Raw genomic sequence first — 23,741 nt, 5'->3', positions numbered from 1 at the left:
TGGATTTGTTCTACTGTGTCAGGTTCCCAACTTCTCAGGCAATTCTATACACTCCTGGATGAACATTCCTAATATTCCCAAAGCAACCCACTGTATTGCACTCTAGGCAGGCATTCTAACCCCTCCATGACCATGATCGCATGACTTTACTCCCGTTCTGCACTGTGCCTTCTAGCTAGTACTGCTGCCCACTCCATTCTTGCCCAACTCAGGGCCCCCACTTGGGATATATTCTTGATGTAAAGGCCCATTGTGACCACCACATCTCCAAGAAGCTTTCTCCAACATCTCTGATGGAAATGGTCTTTCACCACTTCCACTATTTTACTCCTTTACCAAATTTTAGGACTTCCTTTGTGGGAAAGATGAATGTCACAAGATTCAAGGAATTTATAACTCCTTTTAGGCAATGAAAAGCCCAATAGGAGACAAGGGAAATGGAAGACCTAAGATTATCTACCCTTCAGCACATTTTTTGAAAGCCCACCCTTGTTCATAGAACATTCACAATTTATCTTTTCTGAGCAATTGCTAAGTTCTGGGCACTGAAGAGCAAAATGCAGCATGCATAACATGGTTTCTGGCCTCTGTGACTTTACATTTTGAGAAGTCCCTGGGAAGGTTATAGTCTGTATTGTCTGAAAAGCACTTACTAAGCTCTGGGAACTCAGCCTGTGATGCATGTCCCTGTATGTGATGCACTGATAAATACGTCTTATAACATGACTGTGAGCACATCATTATCTTCTCAACTTTGCATGTTCACTCTGGTTCTTCTCAGCCAGAAATGTCTTCCTCATACCCACTTTTCAGCATCTTACTCAGGTTCCCTTCTTTCTGCTCCAGGCTTATGATTTCCCACTTCTTTGAACTTCTTTCAGGAATTGTAACTTAGCACCACATAATTTAGCTCTTCCTTGTATGGTTCAGAAGCATGATGTTTAGTGACTTTGGAGTTTGTAGCAGCAATTTTTAGCAGCTGCCAAAAATACCTGCTCTCCTCCCATTAGGTCATGTTGTCTCTGGGACACAGGTATCCAGCAAGTCCATTTTTCGCTCCCTTTGCATCTTACTAGGGCTATGAAACCCATTATGGTCAATGAGGTAAAAGTGATTTTTATGGCATTCGGGTGGAGACTGTTATAATATCTCATGTGTCATCATCACTCACTCTTCCCCTTCATTGATACTTTTGGATGCCAGATATTGGAAATATCAGAGCTTCAGGATGAAAGGGGCCTGGATTCCTGAGTCACCACCTGGAAATTAACCTCCCAGGAAAGCCCAGGCAACCAAGAACATTTGCTGATTTGGGGCAAGAAAGCGGCTTTTATTGGGTTAAACTACTGAGGTTTTTTTTGGACCAAAACAGAGTTATATAAATTCAGGACCAAATTCCATTTCTGCTACTTGTTAGCTGTGTGATGTTGGGAAGATCACTTATGCTTCCCAGGCCTCGGATTTCCATCAATCAAAAGGAATCAGTAGTACTTAACTTTGCAGGATGGTTGTGAGGCATAATTGAGATATTTCTGAAATGCTCAGGACATTGTAGAAACCAAACATTTTCTGTATTTCTGTGCATGTGTGTGTGTGTGTGTGTATGTGTATAAGCTCTCCCATGCAGTGGCTTCATTTGTGTTAGTTTTGTCAGTAGATTGTAAATCCCTCGAGTTCAATGTTGTATACCCTGTCTATATTCACCATAAAGCCTAGCACAGTGCAAAGCACATAGCAAATCTCAATAAATATTTTATAAGAGGCTAAACCATCTTGGGTTAAAACATAAGTGAAACTAATTTCTTGTGCTACATCCTTGATGATCTCCTTCATAGGCCGCCCATTACCCTCCCCATCACACATCTCTTTCATTCTCTTCTGTGTATGACCCTCCCCCACAGGTCCAGTTTCCTCGGCTTCCCATGGATCCACCCTTTAAAGTGTATTTTTGTGTATACTCGTTGCTTAGTATGTGAGTAAATGGGTGTATCTGTTTGGATGAAAGTGCTTTTGTGGTTTGTGACCAATGGAGTGGAGGCCAGACAAGGAAGGGAGGGTGCCAATTATTAAGCTCTTTGGAAACAGATAGAGAAGAAACCACGCTGGAGGTGACCGTGTTTCATATTTTTATAAACGAGCAATAGACATGAGTTGCATGATGAAATCTCTAAGTTGGAAGATGTTGCTAAGCACTTCTGCCTGGCATAAAATATCAAGTTGATGAGGGTCAACCATCTCATCATATTGGTATGTTGAGACTTTGGGAATTGTGTCAATGTGTTTTTAAAAGGAGGACAAGAGCAATGAAGGAATGATGGATTATCTGAAGTCAATTTGAGCCAACACAGTTTAGCATATCTTAAAAAGATAAATCAGACTCTATCCTCACTTTTAAAAAGGCAGTTGAAGCTCTTTCTAAATGACAGTGTTTGACATGCTTTTCACATATGAATATTTTCCTAACTTCTTCTGACAGAGGCCCCCCAAGAAAAGTAAAGTAAGTTACACCAGTGTATTCTGACAATAGCTGATAGAGAATAATGTCCAGTCAGTAGGAGGCGAACTTTTTTCATGTGTCTCATTCAAGAAAAAATTTAAAATGTAAGGTCTTCATTTTAAAAAGGGGCACATAAACACACATGTGTGCATACACACACACACCATTAGGAAATGTAACATCTAAAACTATAGCAAAACAATTTAAAAATTATTTCCCTGATATAGGAATTTCATTTAGGGAGAGCTAAAATTTTTAGACACAAATTCCACATTCAAATATCTTCTTGAAAGACATTCTGTGGGAGATGAGAATTGGTACTGTTGAGTGGAGGCAGGCTGGGAGGCATAGCTATGGACTTGAATGTGAAGCGTGGATCAGTCACACACCAGGAATGGTAAACCGTGAGGCAGTGCACCAGGATGTCACTACAGCAAGCATGGTCTGCAGGCTGCACCAAAGGGCTGGGACTAGACCAGCTGAGTGAGGCACTCTTCTTGCATGCACCAAGAGCACTCATTAACCGAGATAAATAATGTTGAAACAGTTCAAATTGCAAACAACAAACTGTGAGCCATTCACCTGCTTTTGTAAGCGAGGTTGTATTGGAGAAGTATGGGTGTTACGTGAGCATTTGTTAGCAATCTAGAATCTCAGGCCCCATCCCAGACCTCCAAACTCATAATGTGCATTTTAACAAGATCTGCCATTGATGAATGTGTCCATTCTAGTCTGAGAAGCACTGCTGCTCTAGGAAAATTTAGGGGTGGTCAGACTGACACCTGACTGCTCCAGGCAGACTAATTTGGTGTCTTCAGGTAGACATTGTTTAAATATTATTTAACATTTAGTTAGCAGAGATTGGAAAAAGTTGATTGCTTTTCTTTATTTTTTAATTTAATTTTTTAATTTTTTTAAATTTACATCCAAATTACTTAGCATATAGTGCAACAATGATTTCAGGAGTAGATTCCTTAGTGCCCCTTACCCATTTAGCCCATCCCCCCTCCCACAACCCCTCTGGCAACCCTCAGTTGTTCTCCATATTTATGACAGAACATTTTATATCATTTTTGTTTCCCTTCCTTTATGTTCATCCCTTAAATGAGTGAAGTCATATGATTTTTGTCTTTCTATGACTGACTAATTTCACTTAGCATGATACCCTCCAGTTCCATCCACGTAGTTGCAAATGGCAAGATTTCATTCTTTTTGATTGCCGAGTAATACTCCATTGTATATATATACCACATCTTCTTTATCCATCCATCCATCAATGGACATTTGGGCTCTTTCCATACTTTGGCTATTGTTGATAGTGCTGCTATAAACATGGGGGTGCACATGTCCCTTTGAAACAGCACACCTGTATCCCATGGATAAATGCCTAGTAGTGCAATTGCTGGGTCATAGGGTAGTCCTATTTTTAGTTTTTTGAGGAATCTCCATACCATTTTACAGAGTGGCTTCATCAGCTTGCATTCCCACCAACAATGCAAAAGAGATCCTCTTTCTCCACATCCTCGCCAACATCTGTTGTTGCCTGAGTTGTTAATGTTAGCCATTCTGACAGGTGTGAGGTGTTATCTCATTGTGGTTTTGATTTGTATTTCCCTGATGAGGAGTGATGTTGAGCATTTTTTCATGTGTCGATTGGCCATCTGGATATCTTCCTTGAACAAGTGTCTATTCATGTCTTTTGCCCATTTCTTCACTGGATTATTTGTGTTTTAGGTGTTGAGTTTGACAAGTCCTTTATAGATTTTGGATATTAACCTTTTATCTGATAGGTCATTTGTGAATATCTTCTCCCATTCTGTCAGTTGCCTTTTAGTTTTGCTGATTGTTTCCCTCACTGTGCAGAAGCTGTGCAATAGTTCATTTTTGCTTTTGTTTCCCTTGCCTCTAGAGATGTGTTGAGTAAGAAGTTGCTGTGGACAAGATCAAAGAGGTTTTTGCCTTCTTTCTCTTTGAGGATTTTTTTTTCAACATATGAAATTTATTGTCAAATTGGTTTCCATACAACACCCAGTGCTCATCCCAAAAGGTGCCCTCCTCAATACCCATCACCCACCCTCCCCTCCCTCCCACCTCCCATCAACCCTCAGTTTGTTCTCAGTTTTTAAGAGTCTCTTATGCTTTGGCTCTCTCCCACTCTAACCTATTTTCTCTTTGAGGATTTTGATGGCTTCCTGTCTTACATTGAGGTCTTTTCATCCATTTTGAGTTTATTTTTGTGTATGGTGTGAGAAAGTGGTCCAGGTTCATTCTTCTGCATGTCACTGTCCAGTTTTCCCAGCACCACTTGCTGAAGAGACTGTCTTTATTCCATTGGATATTCTTTCCTGCTTTGTCAAAGATTAGTTGGCCATATGTTTGGGTCTATTTCTGGGTTCTCTATTCTGTTCCATTGATCTGAGTGTCTGTTCTTGTGCCAGTACATACTGTCTTGATGATTACAGCTTTGTAGGATAGCTTGAAGTCTGGGATTGTGATGCCTGCTGCTTTGGTTTTCTTTTTCAAGATTGCTGTGGCTATTCAGGGTCTTTTCTGGTTCCATACAAATTTTAGGATTCTTTGTTCTAGCTCTGTGAAGAATGCTGGTGTTATTGTGATAGGGATTGTATTGAATATGTAGATTGCTTTGGGTAGTATCAACATTTTAACAATATTTGTTATTCCTACCCCGGAGCATGGAATATTTTTCCATTTTTGTGTGTGTGTCTTCTTCAAGTTCTTTCATAAGCTTTCTATAGTTTTCAGCATATAGATTTTTTACCTCTTTGGTTAGATTTATTCCTAGGTATTTTATGGGTTTTGGTGCAATTGTAAATGGGATCTATTCCTTGATTTCCCTTTCTGTTGCTTCATTATTGGTGTATAGGAATGCAACCGATTTCTGTACATTGATTTTATATCCTGCAACTTTGCTGAACTCATGGATCAGTTCTAGCAGTTTTTTCGTGGAATATTTTGGATTTTCCATATAGAGTATCATGTAATCTGTGAAGAGTGAAAGTTTGACCTCCTCCTGGCTGATTTGGATGCATTATATTTCTTTGTGTTGTCTGATTGCTGAGGCTAAGACTTCCAGTACCATGTTGGATAACAGCGGTGAGAGAGGACATCCCTGTGTTGTTGCTGACCTTAGGGGGAAAGCTCTCAGTTTTTCCCCGTTGAGGATGTTATTACTGTTGGGTCTTTCATATATGGCTTTTAAGATCTTGAGGTATGATCCTTCTACACCTACTTTCTGGAGGGTTTTATCAAGAAAGGATGTTGTATTTTGTTAGATGCTTTCTCTGAATCTATTGAGAGGATCATGTGGTTCTAGTCCTTTCTTTTATTGATGTGATGAATCATATTGATTGTTTTGTGGATATTGAACCAGCCCTGCATCCCAGGTATAAATCCCACTTGGCCGTGGTGAATAATTTCTTTAGTGTATTGTTGGATCCAGTTGGCTAATATCTTGCTGAGGATTTTTGCATCTATGTTCATCAGGGAAATTGGTCTGTAGTTCTCCTTTTTAGTGGGGTGTTTGGTTTTGGAATCAAGGTAATACTGGCTTCATAGAAAGAGTTTTGAAGTTTTCCTTCCATTTCTATTTTTTGGAACAGCTTCAAGAGAATAGGTGTTAACTCTTCCTTAAATGTTTGGTAGAATTCCCCTGGAAAGCCATTTGGCTCTGGACTCTTGTTTTTTGGGAGATTTTGATTACTAATTCAATTTCCTTACTGGTTATGGGTCTGTTCAAATTTTCTATTTCTTCCTGTTTCAGTTTCGGTAGTTTATATGTTTCTAGGAATTTGTCCATTTTTTCCAGATTGCCCATTTTATTGGCGTATAATTGCTCATAATATTCTCTTATTATTGCTTGTATGTCTGCTGTGTTGGTTATAATCTTTCCTGTTTCATTCTTGATTTTATTTATTTGAGTCTTTTTCTTTTTGATCAAACTGGCTAGTGGTTTATCAATTTTGTTAATTCTTTCAAAGAACCAGCTTCTGGTTTCATTGATCTGTTCTACTGTGTTTTTGGTTTTGATAACATTAATTTCTGCTCTAATCTTTACTTTTTCCCTTCTTCTGCTGGTTTTAGGTTTTATTTGCTGTTCTTTTTCCAGCTCCTTAAGGTGTAAGGTTAGGTTGTGTATTTGAGATCTTTCTTCCTTCTTTATGAAGGCCTGGATTGCTATATACTTTCCTCTTATGACCACCTTTGCTGCATCCCAGAGGTTTGGGTTGTGGTGTTATCATTTTCATTGAGTTCCATATACTTTTTAATTTCCTCTTTAACTTCTCGGTTAGCCCATTCATTCTTTAGTAGGATGTTCTTTAGTCTCCAGGTGTATGTTACCTTTCTAAGTTTTTTCTTGTGGTGATTTCAAGATTCATAGAGTTGTGGTCTGAAAATATGCATGGTATGATCTCAATCTTTTTGTGTTTGTTGAAGGCTGATTTGTGTCCCAGTATGTGGTCTATTCTGGAGAACGTTCCATGTGCACTGGAGAAGAATGTATATTATGCTGCTTTAGGATGAAATTTTCTGAATATATCTGTTAGGTCCATCTGGTCCAGTGTGTCATTCAAAGCCATTGGTTCCTTGTTGATTTTTTGATTAGATGATCTGTCCATTGTTGTGAGTGGGGTTTTGAAGTCTCCTACTATGACGGTATTACTATCAATGAGTTTCTTTATGCTTGTGATTAATTGATTTATGTATTTAGTTGCCTCCACATTTGGCACATAAATGTTTACAATTGTTAGGTCTTCCTGGTGGATAGACCCCTTGATTATGATATAATGCCCTTCTGCATCTCTTGATACAGTCTTTATATTAAAGTCTAGATTGTCTGATATAAGTATGGCTACTCTGGCTTTCTTTTGTTGACCATTAGCATGATAAATGGTTCTCCATCCCCTTATTTTCAATATAAAGGTATCTTTAGGTCTAATGTGGGTCTCTTGTAAACAGCATATAGATGAATCTTGTTTTCTTATCCATTCTGTTACCCTATGTCTTTTGATTGGAGCGTTGAGTCCATTGACATTTAGAGTGAGTACTGAAAGATACGAATTTATTGTCATTATGATGCTTGTAGAGTTGGAGTTTCTGGTCGTGTTCTCTGGTCCTTTCTAATCTTTGTTGCTTTTGATATATATTCATCTTTTCTCCCCTCAGAGAGTCCCCCTTAAAATTTCTTGTAGGGCTGGTTTACTGGTCACAAACTCCTTTAATTTTTGTTTGTCTGGGAAACTTTTTATCTCTCCTTCTATTTTGAATGACAGCCTTGCTGGATAAAGAATTCTTGGCTGCATATTTTTCTGATTCAGCACATTGACTATATCCTGCCACTCCTTTCTGGCCTGCCAAGTTTCTGTGGATAGGTCTGCTGCAAACCTGATCTGTCTTCCCTTGTAGGTTAGGGGCTTTTCCTTGTTGCTTTCATGATTTTCTCCTTGCCTGAATATTTTGTGAATTTGATTATGATATGCCTTGTTGATGGTCGGTTTTTGTTGAATCTAATGGGAGTCCTCTGTGCTTCCTGGATTTTGATGTCTCTATCTTTCCCCAGGTTAGAAAGTTTTCCACTATGATTTGCTAACATAACCCTTCTACCCCTATTTCTCTCTTTTCCTCCTCTGGGAACCCTATGATTCTGGTATTGTTCCTTTTTAATGAGTCACTGATTTCTCTACTTCTTAAATCATGATCTTTTGCCTTAATCTCCCTCTTTTTTTCTGCTTTGTTGGTCTCTGTAAGTTTGTTCTCTATATCGCTGATTCTCTGTTCTGCCTTGTCCATCCTTGCCATCACTGCATCCATCCGTGATTGCAGCTCAGTTATAGTATTTTTAATTTCATTCTGACCATTTTTTTACTTCTTTTATCTCTGCAGAAAAGGATTCTAATCTATTTTCGACTCCAGCTAGTAGTCTTATTATTGTGATTCTAAATTCTGGTTCAGATATCTTGCTTGTATCTGTGTTGGTTAAAATCCCTGGCTGTCATTTCTTCGTGCTCTTTCTTTTTGGATGAATTCCTTCATTTTTTCATTTTGAAGGGAGAAAAAGAATTAATGAGGTAGAAAAATTAAAATTAAAAAAAATATTAAAATTAAAAAATTAAAAACACACATACACAAAAATTTAATAAGTGATGCTAGATCCTAGATGTGTTTTGGTCTGGGTGTTTAAAGTGGTTTGACAGATTAGAGAAAAAAAGGGGGGGGGGGAGAAAAGAAAAAGAAAAATCATTTGAGAATTTGAAAAAAAATGAATACACTGAAGTAGACTAAAATGAGATGATGGGAGTAAAATAGAATTTGAAAAAATATACCCAAAATTAAAGAATATAGTAGAAAAAAATTAAAAATATTTTTAATAAAAATTTAAAATAAAAATGAATTTTTTGTTTTTCTGTATTCAAGAAAGAGAAAAGAAACAAAAAGAGAAAAAAAAAGAAAAAAAGGAAATCATTTGAAAAATTGAAAAAGTGAATACACTGTAATAGACTAAAATAAAATGATGGAAATAAAATAGAATTTGAAATAATTTACATAAAACAAAGAATATAGTAAAAAAATTAATGGAAAATATTTTTAATAGAAATGGAAAGTAAAAATGAAGTTTTTCTCTTTCTGCATTCAAGAAAAAAAAGAAATGAAAAAGAGAGAAAAAGAAAAAGAAACAAAAAGAAATTGCTTGAAAATTTGAAAAGGTGAATACACTGAAGTAGAATAAACTAAAATGATGGAAGTAAAATGGAATTTGAAAAAATTTACACAAAAGTAAAAAATATAGTAATAAAAATTAAAGAATAATATTTTAATAAAAATTTTAAATGAAAATGAATTTTTTCTTTCTGTAATCAAGAAAAAGAAAGTGTAAAAGAGAAAAAAAAAGAAAGAAAATTGAATAGATGGATCTGCTAACAGTTTGAAGTAGGACTGAAATTACTTCGTTTTCCCCTAGAAGTCAGACTATGTAGCACTTTATAGTCCATAAACTAAGCAGGCAGTGAGATTTGTGTTCTGGAAGAGAGAAGTTGGCCCAATTGGGTGGGGCTCAGTGTAATGGCTCCGTTCTCCACTAGATGGCGCTGCTAGCCTACTGGGGTGGATTGTTACAGAGCTCCTAGGTGCGTCTGCGCATGCGCGGTGAAAATGGCGCCACCCAGCTACCCAGTCTGTTCTCCTGGATCAGCAATTGCGCACCTGTCCTCTGACTTCAGCTCTTGTCGGTTCCCAGCTTTTTCACTCTCTGTGACCAGGCCCCAGGCAGTACCTCTCTCCCGAGTTTTGTCTTAGATGTGGCTGTTTTCCCCTGTCCCTTACTTCTGAAGGACTGCGGCTTTGACCTGTTCCAGCCCTCTGCGGGAGGGTCTCACTGAGCAATAGCCAAATGTCGGCTGCACCCAGGAACACTTGCTGGACCCTGCTGCTGCTGGTGCTCCAAGACTGTGGCCATCTGCCAGCCTGCCCCAGAAAAAGTTTGCGGGATAGTGTAGCAGCAGCTTTTCAGGGATTATGGAAAATCACAACACACATCTGGCACCAAGCTTCACCCATAATGACCTTGTCCCAACACCAGCGAATGTGGCTGTTTTCTGGGATCTGCTGGGACCCAGTGGCTTCAACAGTCTCTACCAAATGTCCTCCCAGCAGTGGAACAGCTTTTCCCCGTGTGGCCCGAGAACCTCCCGGACCCCACTCTGCTCCTGGAGATTCGCCCTTCCCACCAGAGCACTGCCAGGTATTGAGCTGAGGAGCTGCACACTGCACTCCCTTTGTTTACAGTCTTAATGGAATTTAAACCCTCTCCTTTCTCCCTTTTTAATTCAGTTCTTAGGGCTGTTTTCAATTTTCCACTTTCTCTCCAGCTGCTTTTGGGGAGGGGTGCTTTTCCCATATTCTGCCCCCACCCCAGTCTCCATCCTCTCTCTGCTCACATAAGCACCTTCCTTCCTGCTCCTTCTTGCTCTCCAAGTCCACCTCTCCGTGCCACGTACCTGCTAAATTCTGTGGTTCAGGTTGTGCAGATTGTTGTGTTAATCCTCCAATCAGTTTTCTAGGTGTGCAGGATGGTTTAGTGTTGGTCTGGCTGTATTTCATGGATGCGAGACACACAAAAAACTTCCATGCTGTTCCGCCATCTTGGCTCCTCCCTGATTGCTTTTCTTAATTAAAATGGATTTCTTTCTTCATATTCAACATAGGGAATTTATTACACGCATTAAATGTATCATAATATTTAAACTTATTTGAAATGATTCCTTATTTCACATTTTTCTCATTATCTGAGAAATTGGATCTTCCCTTGCACATGAAGTGCATGGCAATAAAATTCAGCATTCTTATTTGAAATATATTTTGAAGTTACTTTTTCTGACTCTTGTATTGGCAACAGCATTCTACTTTTCTGTAATTCTCATTTTGTCTTTGGTTTTTCTTTTGTGGTTTTCTGAACCAAAAGTTTGTGGGAAGCATAGCAAAGGTTTACATTTAAAGTTTGTTTATTTATTTTAATTTATTTTTGAGAGAGAGAGTGCAAGTGAAAGCATGAGTAGGGGAGGGTCAGAGAGAGAGAGGGAGATGCAGAATCTGAATCAGGCTCTAGGCTCTGAGCTGTCAGTACAGAGCCTGATGTGGGGCTCAAACCCACGAACTGTGAGATCATGACTTGAGCTGAAGTCAGATGCTCAACCTACTGAGCCACCCAGGCAACCCAGTAAAGGTTTAAATTTAGGTGACAGAATGCATCACCCATTCCTGGCAAATAGCCCCATGCCTTCATTTCAGCATTTCAACGTTGAGTGACGTGAGCCTGGAGGCAGTACATGGTTTTGTTGGTGACCTGACCCTCTACCCCACCATATAACGTGCACACTTTTAGCAAAAGCTGATCACTTCTTGAAAAGTCAGTTTCTATTTTCACCTAGTTTCTGGGTCATCTAGTTTCTATTGTCTAGTTCTATTCATCTATTCATCTGTTCATCTAGTTTCTATTGTCTCCTTCAAAAGAACTAATTAACATTTTCCTGTTATATAATGTGAAGAGCAGTATGAGGACACTTGAGTTCACTGGGCCATATTTCTGATTTAAATATTTTTAGATTTCCTCAACATTTTGTTTTGAAGAGACTTCACATTGGAGATGTGGACTCTCTGGGAAATACCCAGTATGGAGGCAAGAGCTGCAATCTTGTCTCAAGGCTAGTGTGAGTGACAATCAAATAGCTGGTTAATGAGTCTAAGCAACTACCTTGCGACATACACACTGCATTGCTGCTTGATTGTTCCCTACTTATGCTGCACCCCAAACTCCATTGAAAAGATACAGTTTGCAGAGTCGGAAAATGCCAGGTTAATGTTCTTACGTGATAATACAACGTCCTATAGACTAGCAGTGTCAGTAGTGGATGGGATGCATATCAGAATTACCTGGTAGATTTCCCCAAGTTCAAAATTTTCCCAAGTCTGAATTTTACAATGGCCTCGAACATTTAGAACAGTGGTTCTCTACCTCAGTTGCCAGTTGGAATCACCTGGAGAGCTTCTAAAACTGATACTATCTGACCCCAACTCCAGAGATTCTGAATTGATGGATCTGGAGTGTAGCCTGGACAGTGAGATTTTTTTTTTAAAAAGCTCCCTGAGTCATTCTAATAATGTTGCAACTGAGGTTGACAGCCATTGATGTGTGTGTGTGTGTGTGTGTGTGTATACATAAAGAATTACCATAATAGGGACACCTGGGTGGCTCAGTTGGTTAAGTGTCCAACTTTAGCTCAGGTCATGATCTCATGGTTCATGAGTTCCAGCCCCACACCAGGCTCTATGCTGATAACTCAGAGCCTAGAGCCTGCTTCAGATTCTGTGTCTCCCTCTGTCTCTGCCCCTCCCCTGCTCATGCTCTGTGTCTCTCTCTCTCAAAAATAAACATTAAAAAAGTAATGAAAAAATTATCATAATATAAATTCATATATCTATTAATAACCCTGACTAATAATGTAATATAATATATAATTATACATAACATAAATATTATAATTATACACATATGCATATATATTTATGTATGCATATTTATACTAGTCAGGGTAATTAGTGGTTGCTGCTATAACGAATAATCCCAAAATATCAGTGGCTTTAGTGAAGTCAAGTTTATTTCTTGGGAGTATGGATATGTACTTTCTTGCATATGTATTTTTTTGCTAGACTTGGAGATGGCATATATCACTTCTCCCAACATCCCAATGGTTAGACTCCATCACACAGCACAAAACTTAACTACAGAGGAAATTAGGAGACAGTCTTTTTGTGGGCCCAGGAGGAACAAATGGTTGGTGAGCATCTAGTCAGTTTCTGCTACATAGAAATACTGTGAAAATGTGTGTAACTTCCTTACCTGACACAGTGTCTATAATGCCCTTATCTATCTATCTATCTATCTATCTATCTATCTATCTATCTATCTATCTTTCTATCTGTCTGTCTGTCTGTCTCTATCCATCTATCTATCTATAATTATTTATTTAATGGGCTTGGAGTTTTTGTCAACATTTAAAATTAAGTTTATAAATGATATTGTCTTATATTTGTAGAATCAGTCAGACCATAACTGACCTTTCAGTTACATTTTCCATAAGAATTGTCTAGAAGGGAATGAGTGGAGAGACCTCAGGCTATCTAAATCTGCTTTAACCCAAACAACTCTGCCTGCTTTTCAGTGTTAGGTTTCAGGGTAAGTTTCATTTAAACTTGGGAATCTAACTCTAACCATAAACCCCCTACTGAAAATCACCACTTTTCAGCATTACGTTGGGGGAGATATGCTAGAATGGTGCCTCTAATTTTGGTGATTCATAAAGATCCAGAACTGGGGCCTTGCAGATGTCAAAGTTGAATTTACTAGTGAACTTTTTACCTTGCCTCCTGCCTCCTAGGACTGTGGGGGGTGAGGACCCCTCCACCTGCAACTTCCTTCAGGCACCTGCAAAGTCTAACCATGTTCTCACCATAGATACAATGGGGAGAGAGCTGCCCTGTTGTCCCTTATTTCACAGTTTCAGTAGACTAGGAACCCTGCGCCCTTCATCCTTTGTCTATAGTGCTTCATGCAAGAGGCAAGTGTTCAAAAAATATTTGTTGAGAAAAGCAGAGAAAAAGAAGGAGTGGAAGAGGAGGAGAGAGAGGAAATGGGTTGCTCTTTTGCATGGGTTTTTCCTATTTTCACCTGTATTTTTACTTCCTCCAATCTCAGTCATTGATCCGTTCAACACATATTTAGTGTCTACTGTGTACCAGGCATCGATCTGGGAAATGGAGCTATGAGGACAAAACAGAATCTTTGCCGTCAGAGGTCTCCCATGACATGGGGGAGGCAGCAATGGGTTACAGGGTCATGATGAGTATTCATGAGAGTGGAGGGAGGTGAGGCAGAGGGGAAGAAGGAGGGCTGTGCCAGGTGTTGCTCACCTTTCTTGTCCTCATTTGGTTGCTGGAAAAGCAGAGGGGAGCCTGGATCTTGAATCACAAATATAATTTGTAGTTTTGCAGTTTTGCAGATTGCTATTGTGATTTCATATATTGTATTTGATTTATTCTTCATCTGGCAAGTGAGTCGTGCTATGTTGTCAGAAGGTCTGGGGATTGTAGTCTCAGTTCCACCTCTGTAAGGTGAGAGGCTTTTGGTAAGATACTTGAACTTGTGCACAAGGATAATTACCCAGCATTGAGGCAAGGTTCAGAAGGGCATTGCTCACAAGTGCTTTTTTTAAATTATTATTTTTTTAATGTTTATTTATTTTTGAGAGAGAGCAAACATGAGCTGGGGAAGGACACAGAGACAGGGAAACAGAGGATCCAAAGTGGGCTATGCCCCGAATAGCACTGAGCCCCATTCGGGGCTTAAACTCTCAGACTGAACTGTGAGATCATGACCTGTGCTGAAGTCAGATGCTCAACCAACTGAGCCACCCAGGTGCCCTCACAAATACTTAAACTAGGGGTGTTAGATATATAGATATAGATAAGGATATGGATATGGATATAGATAGATATAGATGATGAAAATGGGCCTTAGAGACATCAAGGAGTTGCCCTGGCTAAATGATGTAGAAAGGTAACTAAGATTTGAACACAGCTTTCTGACCTCAGATTTCCTGTAGTGTCAAAACTCTGGACCAGGCACTACTTAGGACCTTGGGTCTGAACTGAGCTCTCAGTGAACTTTCTTCATAAACCAAAGAAAAGTCAGAACTCTGAACCAAGAATCGTAGACCCTGGGAGAAAAACGAGACTGAGAGCTCAGCCTGCAAGAATAGTGCCCCTGTCTTCCCTGTGGCTTCCCAATGGGAGTGAGGCGGGTGTGGGTGTGGACTGGACAGGCAGGATGGGGAGCTGGTTCTGGGGCAGACAGAGTCGGGGGCGCAGTGCTTACCATGAATGATCCACAAGAGAGTCTGCTATAGTCAATCTACAAACGTGTAGCAAGCAGGCCTCATCCTGCCTGAAACACAGAATCACTGTAGTTGAATCACGAGACTGGCCTAGAAAGGTGTGGAGAAGACACTGAAGGTGGATAATTTTGGTGCGACCAAAGACAAGGAAGGCTAAACAGCACATCGTGCTGATTTCATGTTGTGACAAAAATATCCAGCCTTCTATGCTTTGGAATTCTGATATATCAAGTTCCCATTAATCTTTCCTGAGAGCTCTGGCCTTCTACCTAGCAGAGCCCCAGGGGACACCCAAAGCAGAGGTCACCATGCAGAGAGAAACACAGAACCACGACCTCTGTCAATGGCTGGTGGGATCGATGGGATATGTGATTATCCCAGGATGTTTCCTTCTTCTTTTTTTTAAAGTTTATTTATCCATTTTGAGGAGGGGGGAGGGGCAGAGAGAGACTCCCAAGTAGGCTCCACAGTGTCAGTGCAGAGCCCCACGCAGGGATAGAACTCATGAACCGTGACATTGTGACCTGAGCTGAAATCAAGAGTCAGAGGCTTAACCAACTGCATCCCCCCAGGTCTCCCCTCACCACCAGGATGTTTTCAGTGTTTCCACTTCCAGAAGAAAAAGTGAATCACTTAGGCTTCATTTAATTTCCCCCTAGAGAGAATTTTGTGTTAAAAAGGAAACAGAACTCTTCTGATTCCTGCAATTCCCAGCACAGCTGCAAGGAACACCTCAGGTGGGCTATGGAAGGTTCCCAGCAACTGTTTAATGGAGCTGTGGCTTTCTCCTAAGCCCTTCGACCTGTATGCTGCTTCACTTCCACCCGAGCTAAAGGTTCTAGAAATAGCGAGCATGATGCCTTCTAAATGACACTACAACCAACCCTCAAGGGGAAAAAGGGAGCATAGAGAGGGTAGTGATGCTTTTATTTATGAAATGGGAAGAGTCACGGGGATTAAAAGTAACAATGGATATTCCTTTATGTGGAAGAAAATAAGAGTGGACAGAGAGCAGAGAGTGGAGTTAGCAGGAAATCAGACCCACTTACCTGCTATGACTTCATTCATTTAAAAATGATGCACCTTCTACCATCAAATAGTAAAAAATGAGGCTAACATCAGTTTGTAGAGGTCATAATCCAGGCTTGGCTCAAGGATGCAAAACAGCCCATGTCCTAAAAAGAGGTTTATGATTGTGTGTGCCAGAAAAACCATTTTGGATTCATTAGCAGTTAGCTGAAATAACAGATTTTGTGACATTGCCAGGTCCTGTCAGATGTATGTCGAATGTCAAATATACAAGACCCTCATGTTTATACAGACATTTGTGAGAATGTCAGAACCTTTCATTGAGACTCAGTCCTATAAGTGAGCCCAGTCATAGATACACATGGAAATTTGCAAAATCAAATTCACAGCCTTTTTGTTTCTCTCTAACCCTAAACTTACAGTACTGAGAATCAATTCCTAACAATACATAATGTTAGAAGTCAGACTCACATTGGGGTTTCAAAAGTTGGTTTGCTGCTGTTTTTGTTTTTGTTTTTGTTTTTAACAATGTGTTACTTAAAATCGGCAAGGGGGAAATAGCTTTGCCTTCAGCTCTGTATGTGAAAACTAATTCTTCTCACATCAATAATCTTCTAGCATTTAAAAACAAGGCCCTTGGGGTGCCTGGGTGGCTCAGTTGGGTAAGCATCTGACTTTGGTTCATGTCATGATCTCGTGGTTCATGAGTTTGAGCCCAGCATTGGGCACCGTGCTGACAGTGCGGAGCCTGCTTGGGATTTTCTCTTCCCCTCCCTGACTCATGCTTTCTCTCTCTCTCAAAATAAAAAAAAAAAACCAAGGTCCTCAGACCATGCAATAATGACATTTCCAATATATCTCTAAGAACTACAGTTAAAATAAGAATAAAGTACATTCCGTGGACCAAACTGTGATCTAAACATCTCTAACAGTTTACACATATATAACATTTAAGTATACTAATATAGTATCAACCTAATTGTCCTTTATTTTGGCTCATCTAATTTACAAACATGATCTCTGAAGTTTAACAGTATTTGTAATGGCAATGTCCAAAGCAATTTTGGCTGAGTAAAGTGCTATTTGTTGAACAAAAATGTAGTTGTTTGTGCAAGTTTAAACATTTCACAAGGCCAGCTGAGTTCATTTCAACCCTACTTACAAAATAGTTATTGGCAAATGAAATGGGCTGGGGGGTAGAGACAAGACGTTTTCAAGCTTCTGAGAGATTTACAAAACCAAGTTTGTCAACCACTGAAAGTAAAATTGAAAGGTCACAGACAATTAAAAGGTACAGGTTTCAATCTCAGGATTAAAAAGGTTCCAACAAGAGGAATATTTACAATGGAACAATGAGGAAAATGTTTTGTTACAGACAGAAACATGGAAAATATGCTGTTGAAAATTGTTGGCTCTGAAATAAATACAATCCAGACTGAGACTATTAAAAATATCAAAGTGATCTACCATGTGCCAACTCTATATTCTTCTGTTGTTTGTTATAAAGAAAATCCATTATTGAATATAATGCAGTTCTGGTTAAATTATCAGAGACATTTTCTGTATGCAAACTGTAGCTTACTGCATGCTGTATATTCTTCTCTCACAATTTTAGTACACTTCCATCATAGACCGACAGGCATAGAATTAGAAGGAAATTTGGAGTAATATTTTAACTTCCTAACCAAGGTACAAATTGCTTCCAAAATAGTCATTTGATTCATTTCTATTTAGCACCTATTACAAGCAAGGTTTTTTGGGATGGCAAAATAAGAGATACAAAAAATATTCCAAGATGTTCATGGCCTGTTAGGTAGAAGAAAGTATCCTTGTCCCCTGGCCACCATTATGCCTCTGAAGAGTGACAGCTCACTACATTGCAAGGAAATCCATCCCTCAGTGGGCAGCTCAATAATTAGGAAGGTGCATGTTACACCTAACTTCATGGTAACTAACCTTAATTTTGTCTTCTGAAATAAGATGGAACATACCTAATCCATCTTCTTAGTGTAGCATTTTGAAGATTTTGAGAGGAATTTCCTATGTCTTGTAAGGGTTCTGTCTCCTTCACGTAGCAATTTTACTTCACCTTTAAATTTACCACCCTTTATTGTCCTTGGGGATTTTAAGAATTATTTCATATCAATTCAGTGAGCTTAACTGTTAAATAGCCAATATCGCACTTAAAATAAAACAGCATCTTCAAATTATGACAGTCAAAAAACAAGAGCGATATAGCATTCAATTGGAATCAATTTGGGATTATCCTTTTGTAATTAGACTAGCGATGACTAACAACAGATGTTTGGGGGGGAAAGGATGAAGCATCTAAGGCTTGCCAACACTATTTGAGGGGAGAGGGCATGATAAATCTTTTATAATGAAACACATGTGCTCTAAGACAATGACTGAACTTGATATCCTAAAATACTTAAATCTAGTGGTTTAAAAGTCACAAGATTAATTAGGTCATGTTTTAGAAATGATGCTACAGTCTAAATTTCTCATTGGCGAGAAAGAACTCTGCTGTCTTTAATGAATAAAAACAAGGGACTAACTCAAATATGTTAATTTTTCTGCTAGTGGTTATACATTTGGCACCTTTTGCAGCTGTCACTACCACACCCAGGATAATTTAAATTCAGGAAACTTTATTTAGCCTCTGAAAAGCCCTCTCAAATCCCGCGTCCATGCAAGAACACAAAGCCAAGGGTACACTAAAAAAAGAGAGACTGTTTTATTGTGACATTTATGACATGGACCCCTTGTTGACAGGAATGACCGAGGGTAATCTTGGCATATTGCACAGGTGTGATGAAGGATGCACTGGTGATCCTCTGGCTGCTGAGGCTGCTGCTTGGTCCTCCCAGACCTCCATGCACGCATGGGCCAGTCACAGAAATTTCCTTACCACTTGGTGTATACAATTAACAAGTCTTTGGTCTTAATAAGCACCATTACAAACCCTCACATTAAGGGCATTATTATTCTAGTTTATAAATGTTTCAATGATAAAAAATAGCACGATTACAGTATACACACACTTAATTTACATGTAATGTATTATGCTCATAACTGAGATAAGCTACTGAACTAACTTTGGTTGATTGAAATTAATGAAGTATTTGAACTGAATATTTGTAATTTGGTTTCTAAGTTGTGTAAATATTACAGTGCATTTATAGATCTAGTTTGAGAATTTACTAGCACCAAATATTATAATTGGCCAACCTAGTACTTGTATTTGGAGAAGCAAAGTTTAAAAATTTGGAAAAATACAGAGCAGTCCATCGATTGAAAGCACATTCCTGTACATCGGCTAGAAGGATGACACGTCAGCAGGAATGGCAGACCCCCAATAAAATACGTGTCCCAGTTTTCAAGAGTCAACACATATGACAAGGTAGCTCAGCTACACACATGAGAAGCCTGAGAAAGTGGTTGTTTTGAACTAGGGTAGTCACCTGTACCTCACTTTTTGTAATATAAGAATAGTGCTTATTTATAGAAATTTATTTGGTGAAAGATTGTACCTATGATATGAAGATTCTGATTGGGGGAAAAATTCAGTTCTACCTATCTATCGTTGGTTGTTTTTCTTTTTTTAATTATTTGGTCTCTGTATGGTGAATTAATGAAGCAAAATCTGAATTTTCATCTTCAGATTATCACCCAGTTCACCACTGAGGTAGTCTTTGTCATATTTATCTTCTAGCTGATTAAGTTCTTTCTTTTTATAAAGTGGAGTACTACTGATTTGTAATGAATAGGTTCCAGCCACTGGCTTCTTCTTGGTGAAGTGGAGGTAGCTGATCCCTTCCTTTTGGTTGATTTTGAAGAAGCCATTTTCGTTTCCAGATTCGATCAAGTATTTGTTGTGATTCGTCAGAGTCGTCAGGGCCGGAAGGAGTTCCAGGATTCGGACCTTGTTGCTGATGTGGGAAATATTGAAAGCAAACATGGCCGTCTTCTCAACATCCCAACTTGCGAGACTCACGTTGGTTTCTATCTCAGGCTGGTCCTGGAAAGACACATGGCATTGTGTTAAATTAATTGAAAATATGCCACTTATTTCTCATATTAAGGAAAAAGTGACTCGAATCTCCCACTAATACAGCCTTTTGGTGTTGTATATACCATGTCGAAAATGCGTATTTTCATAAAACACTTTGTTTAAATCACAAATGTGTTAAACTGGCACATATTTATAATAATAAAAAACATTAAACTGTCAAGAGGAAAGTCAAGTTGAAATGACTTGGTGGTCTTCTAATGCAGGTGTCCCAAAGTGTACTCCCTGGACCAGCAGCATCACCGGGGAATCTGAGAAACGCAAATTCTCGGTGCCACCTGAGACCTACTGAATCAGAAACCCTGGGGGTGTTGTCTCCCCGAACTCCATGTTAACAAGGCTTCCAGATGATTCAGACGCACGCTCGAGGTTGGAAACCACTGTTTCAATAGACTATTTTCTTTCTGTAGACTTATCTCCTTTCCCAAACCACAGCGGATGAGTTGGAGCACCAATGCTAAGAAAGAACCAGCCTATTTCCATTTTGTTCACTGACGCAAAATCATCTCCTCTGAAGGACACGCCTAGGAACCTACTTCCTGACTCTGATGATCTGCTAATATTCAATGCTTTTCACCTGGCTTCTTGCTTGCCTCTCTGGGACCACATGTGTTGGATTCTCCGGGCCTGGAGCCAGAGGTCTGGGTGAATATCTGTGCATTTCTGAGTTGACTGAAAGGCTGCAGCAGCCGTAGGCGAAGAAAACCAGGCTGCTTGAGCTCCATGTTGTTTTTGTCTAGAATCCAAGTTCCCTCACACTCCACATGGCTCTTTTCAGTAGAGGAGCCTCTAGCTTTCCGAACTTGGCGTCCCCGTGGAGAGAGCACTATGTCACTTCACGATTCTGCCCACTTGCTGTCCTGGATCTCAGACCTTGCTTTTCAGCAGACTTTGGGTGGGTGTTTGACTTTCTTTTTGGCGAGACAGAGGAAATGAGCAAGTATGTGAAAACCTTCGAATGGCCACTCCCTAAAAGCAGCAAGAAACTCCAGAGAGTCCCACAGACTCTTGTAAAATGCAGCCTAGAGCTCAGGGAATGTCTGGATTTTCTCCCCAGGGAGCTTTTTCACACTTTGGAACATCCTTGGAGGAAACCACAGGCATCTGGAAGGCCCTTCTGCAACAGGAGACATGAGGAGAAACTACCTTCTGACCTACCTCAATGTTGGAGGCATCTGTTCCGTTTGCACTTCTCCGCTTCCTGCCCCGTTTGGGGTAGCCATTGATCTTACACTCATAACAAGCCTCCGGGGAGAGAGAATTGTCATCCATTTCACCGCTGGCAGGTGGCTCTGGGCCTCCTCGGCCCATGCCGATTCCAGAAACACAGTGCCTGTGGAAGAAGGGAAGCACAGCCCTTTTTTCATTAGAACTGGGAGATGAGGGAGGTGGTGCAAGAGTTCTGGTGAAGTGTGGACCCCACCTGCTGACACTGAGACATTGATTATTCGTCCATTAGGTGACTGGCTGGTTCTGAGAGCCACACTGAAGTCCTCTGTGTTTAGGCTCTGAGTCCCAGTTCCTGGAGTGGATTCCTTTCTACTATCTCTCAAGGTCCTGTTTTGCATGTTTATTTGCCCCTACATTTCTGCCCCCCTCCCCCACTGTACCAGGTGTTTTGCTGTCCTTATGCTGCTGGGGAGGGGACATGGAGTAGAAAGAGGAAGAGTGGGGGATAAGGGAGATCATGTAACTTGGGAGGGTAAAGAAAAATATCTTCTATTTATGAAACAGAAAGTGAGAAAGGTATGAAATGTCTGTGTTCAGTTCCTTGTCCTCTTCCTGTTTCAATGACCCCATCACCACCACCTCCACCACTACCACACTCACCAGCCCTCATCACTTCAGCTTCTGAGCACTTTCTATTGTTTGACCACTCATTTTGGCTGAAGCCACTGAAGGTATAAAGAAAGTTCTAGGTAGAACTGAAGTTGACTTAGAAATAAACTGTAAAGATGTGCAATGTATAAAATGCATGTATTAGAGCTTGCCCAACTATGGGAAATTGTTTCAAGTCATTCAAAACCACTAGGGCCATTGGCTCTGACTCATGTGAGGCTGGATAAACAAACCCATGCCCAAGAGAGAACTAGTTCAGCTGTTTTTCTTTGCCTTTCAGTTATCAAAGCCAAGTTACGAAGGGAGGCTTGCATGTTTCACAAGTACCTTGTTTTGTTATTCTGCTTACTATTTCATAGGCCTCTTGGAATGTATTTACCAGGCTCCTTTTTCAAAATGTGTTGAAATATCTGAATGATCCTAGGAGTCTTTATTTTGGGGCAGGGTCCACTCTAGTGATTCATAGAGAAGCGCAAACTATTAGAAGTGGGTAGATTTCCACTAATGGGTCACAATGAAGACCAAATATTTATCACTTTTTCTGTATTAATTGGCCTATTTTTATAACCCATTTTTCTTGATGCTCTTGAGATTCAAAATATAATGCCGATAAGCAGACTACGTTTTGTGTTTTGCAGCAATGTATGGGTTCATACTAGTTTTTGCAATCCTGCCAGAGCCCAGTACTTTTCCTTTTTTCTTCCTTTATCTTGCTGCATGAAATGTGCAGAAACAAAATGGATGAAATGATGACTGCTCATCGTGTGTGTGTGTGTGTGTGTCTATTCACATAATGATTAAGTTATTGGAAGAAAAATCCCAAATTTGCAGGCTTTGGTTCTTTTCTCAGAACTCCGTTCCAGTATTTTCATATCCCTGGAACACCACTTACAAGAAGTGTGACTACAAAGTCCCACTGGCCAGAAGCCAGTTTGGAGTGTCACAATTTTTGCTGGGAAAATGGTTCTGGCATTCAACTTATAAAGAATGAGACTACTGAGAGCCAGACACAAACATCTGGGAATTTGTGTCCTATTGCTGGCATTCTCTGTGCTTCCCATGAAACATTCTTTCACCTTCAAGTCTACACAGACCCAAAATGAATCGCTTGATGTTTGTGTGTCAAGAAATCAAAGGCCAGTACATTACACTAATTTGATATATACACATATGTGTATTATGGAATATGTGATTTTGTGGGATGTGTATGTGTGGCTGTACATGTGTGTATGTATATTTCATGTCTATGTGTTCCTAATGAAAATGTTAAAATTTGAGTTCCTTAACAGCATAGACAACACTACATGGACATCCAACTCTAGATTAATTCAGCAGGAAAAAAGGCCTACACAGTGAAAACTTACCACTAAACTTTTAAATTACTGGCTAAAAAAAAATATGTCTTTTCTTCCCCAACAGTCACGCATACAATGTGGTAAAGTATTCTACCAGGAGGATACAATAATTATTTTAGCTCTCGTATTTTATGCTCTTTTGGTAATTCTTTATGTAAACTTAAGTCTGAGATGTAAAATGTATTTTAAAGCCAGGTGTCTTTGTGATTTCTCCTAACGGTAGCTAGAGGAGAAGGCATTTTAAGTCAAGAGAGAATCCTGCTTGCCTCAGGAGAAGGGGAGATCGGCAATATGCAGTGTGAGTCCAGTTCTGTCATGGGTCAGCCCCTGCATTTCCAGAGAAATGAATCACTTCCCAACAAGATGCGAAGATCAAGAGAATGAGATAGAGACACCATATATCAAGGTATTTACAATTGGTTTCAGAGTCTATGAATTTCTAGAAATTTTGATGTCTCCTTTCAAATAATATAGCCTAAAACCCT

The 23,741-nt window shown here is 39.6% G+C and overlaps 1 protein-coding gene and 1 long non-coding RNA gene across 4 annotated transcripts in view; one reads left to right on the top strand and one right to left on the bottom strand.

Moving 5' to 3' along the window:
* LOC111560823 overlaps window positions 1–23,741 on the top strand; it is a 65,597-nt gene that overhangs the window by 33,284 nt on the left and 8,572 nt on the right. For all 3 annotated transcript variants that reach the window (XR_006599262.1, XR_006599263.1, XR_002742942.2), the window contains one exon: window positions 20,269–23,662. This is a non-coding gene — a long non-coding RNA (uncharacterized LOC111560823). The remainder of the gene's footprint in view (window positions 1–20,268; window positions 23,663–23,741) is intronic.
* FBN1 (fibrillin 1) overlaps window positions 18,704–23,741 on the bottom strand; it is a 233,592-nt gene continuing 228,554 nt past the window's right edge. The window contains exons 64-65 of the mRNA XM_023255387.2: window positions 21,221–21,395; window positions 18,704–20,011 (exon numbers count right to left, since the gene is read on the bottom strand). Coding sequence (XP_023111155.1) covers window positions 19,622–20,011; window positions 21,221–21,395 — 565 coding nt within the window. The 3' untranslated portion in view covers window positions 18,704–19,621. The remainder of the gene's footprint in view (window positions 20,012–21,220; window positions 21,396–23,741) is intronic.

This window comes from Felis catus, chromosome B3 (assembly GCF_018350175.1).
Source record: "Felis catus isolate Fca126 chromosome B3, F.catus_Fca126_mat1.0, whole genome shotgun sequence".
Taxonomy (NCBI): Eukaryota; Metazoa; Chordata; class Mammalia; order Carnivora; family Felidae; genus Felis; species Felis catus.
Note: the sequence above shows the minus strand (reverse complement) of the source record. Positions and strands in the feature narration are given on the sequence as shown.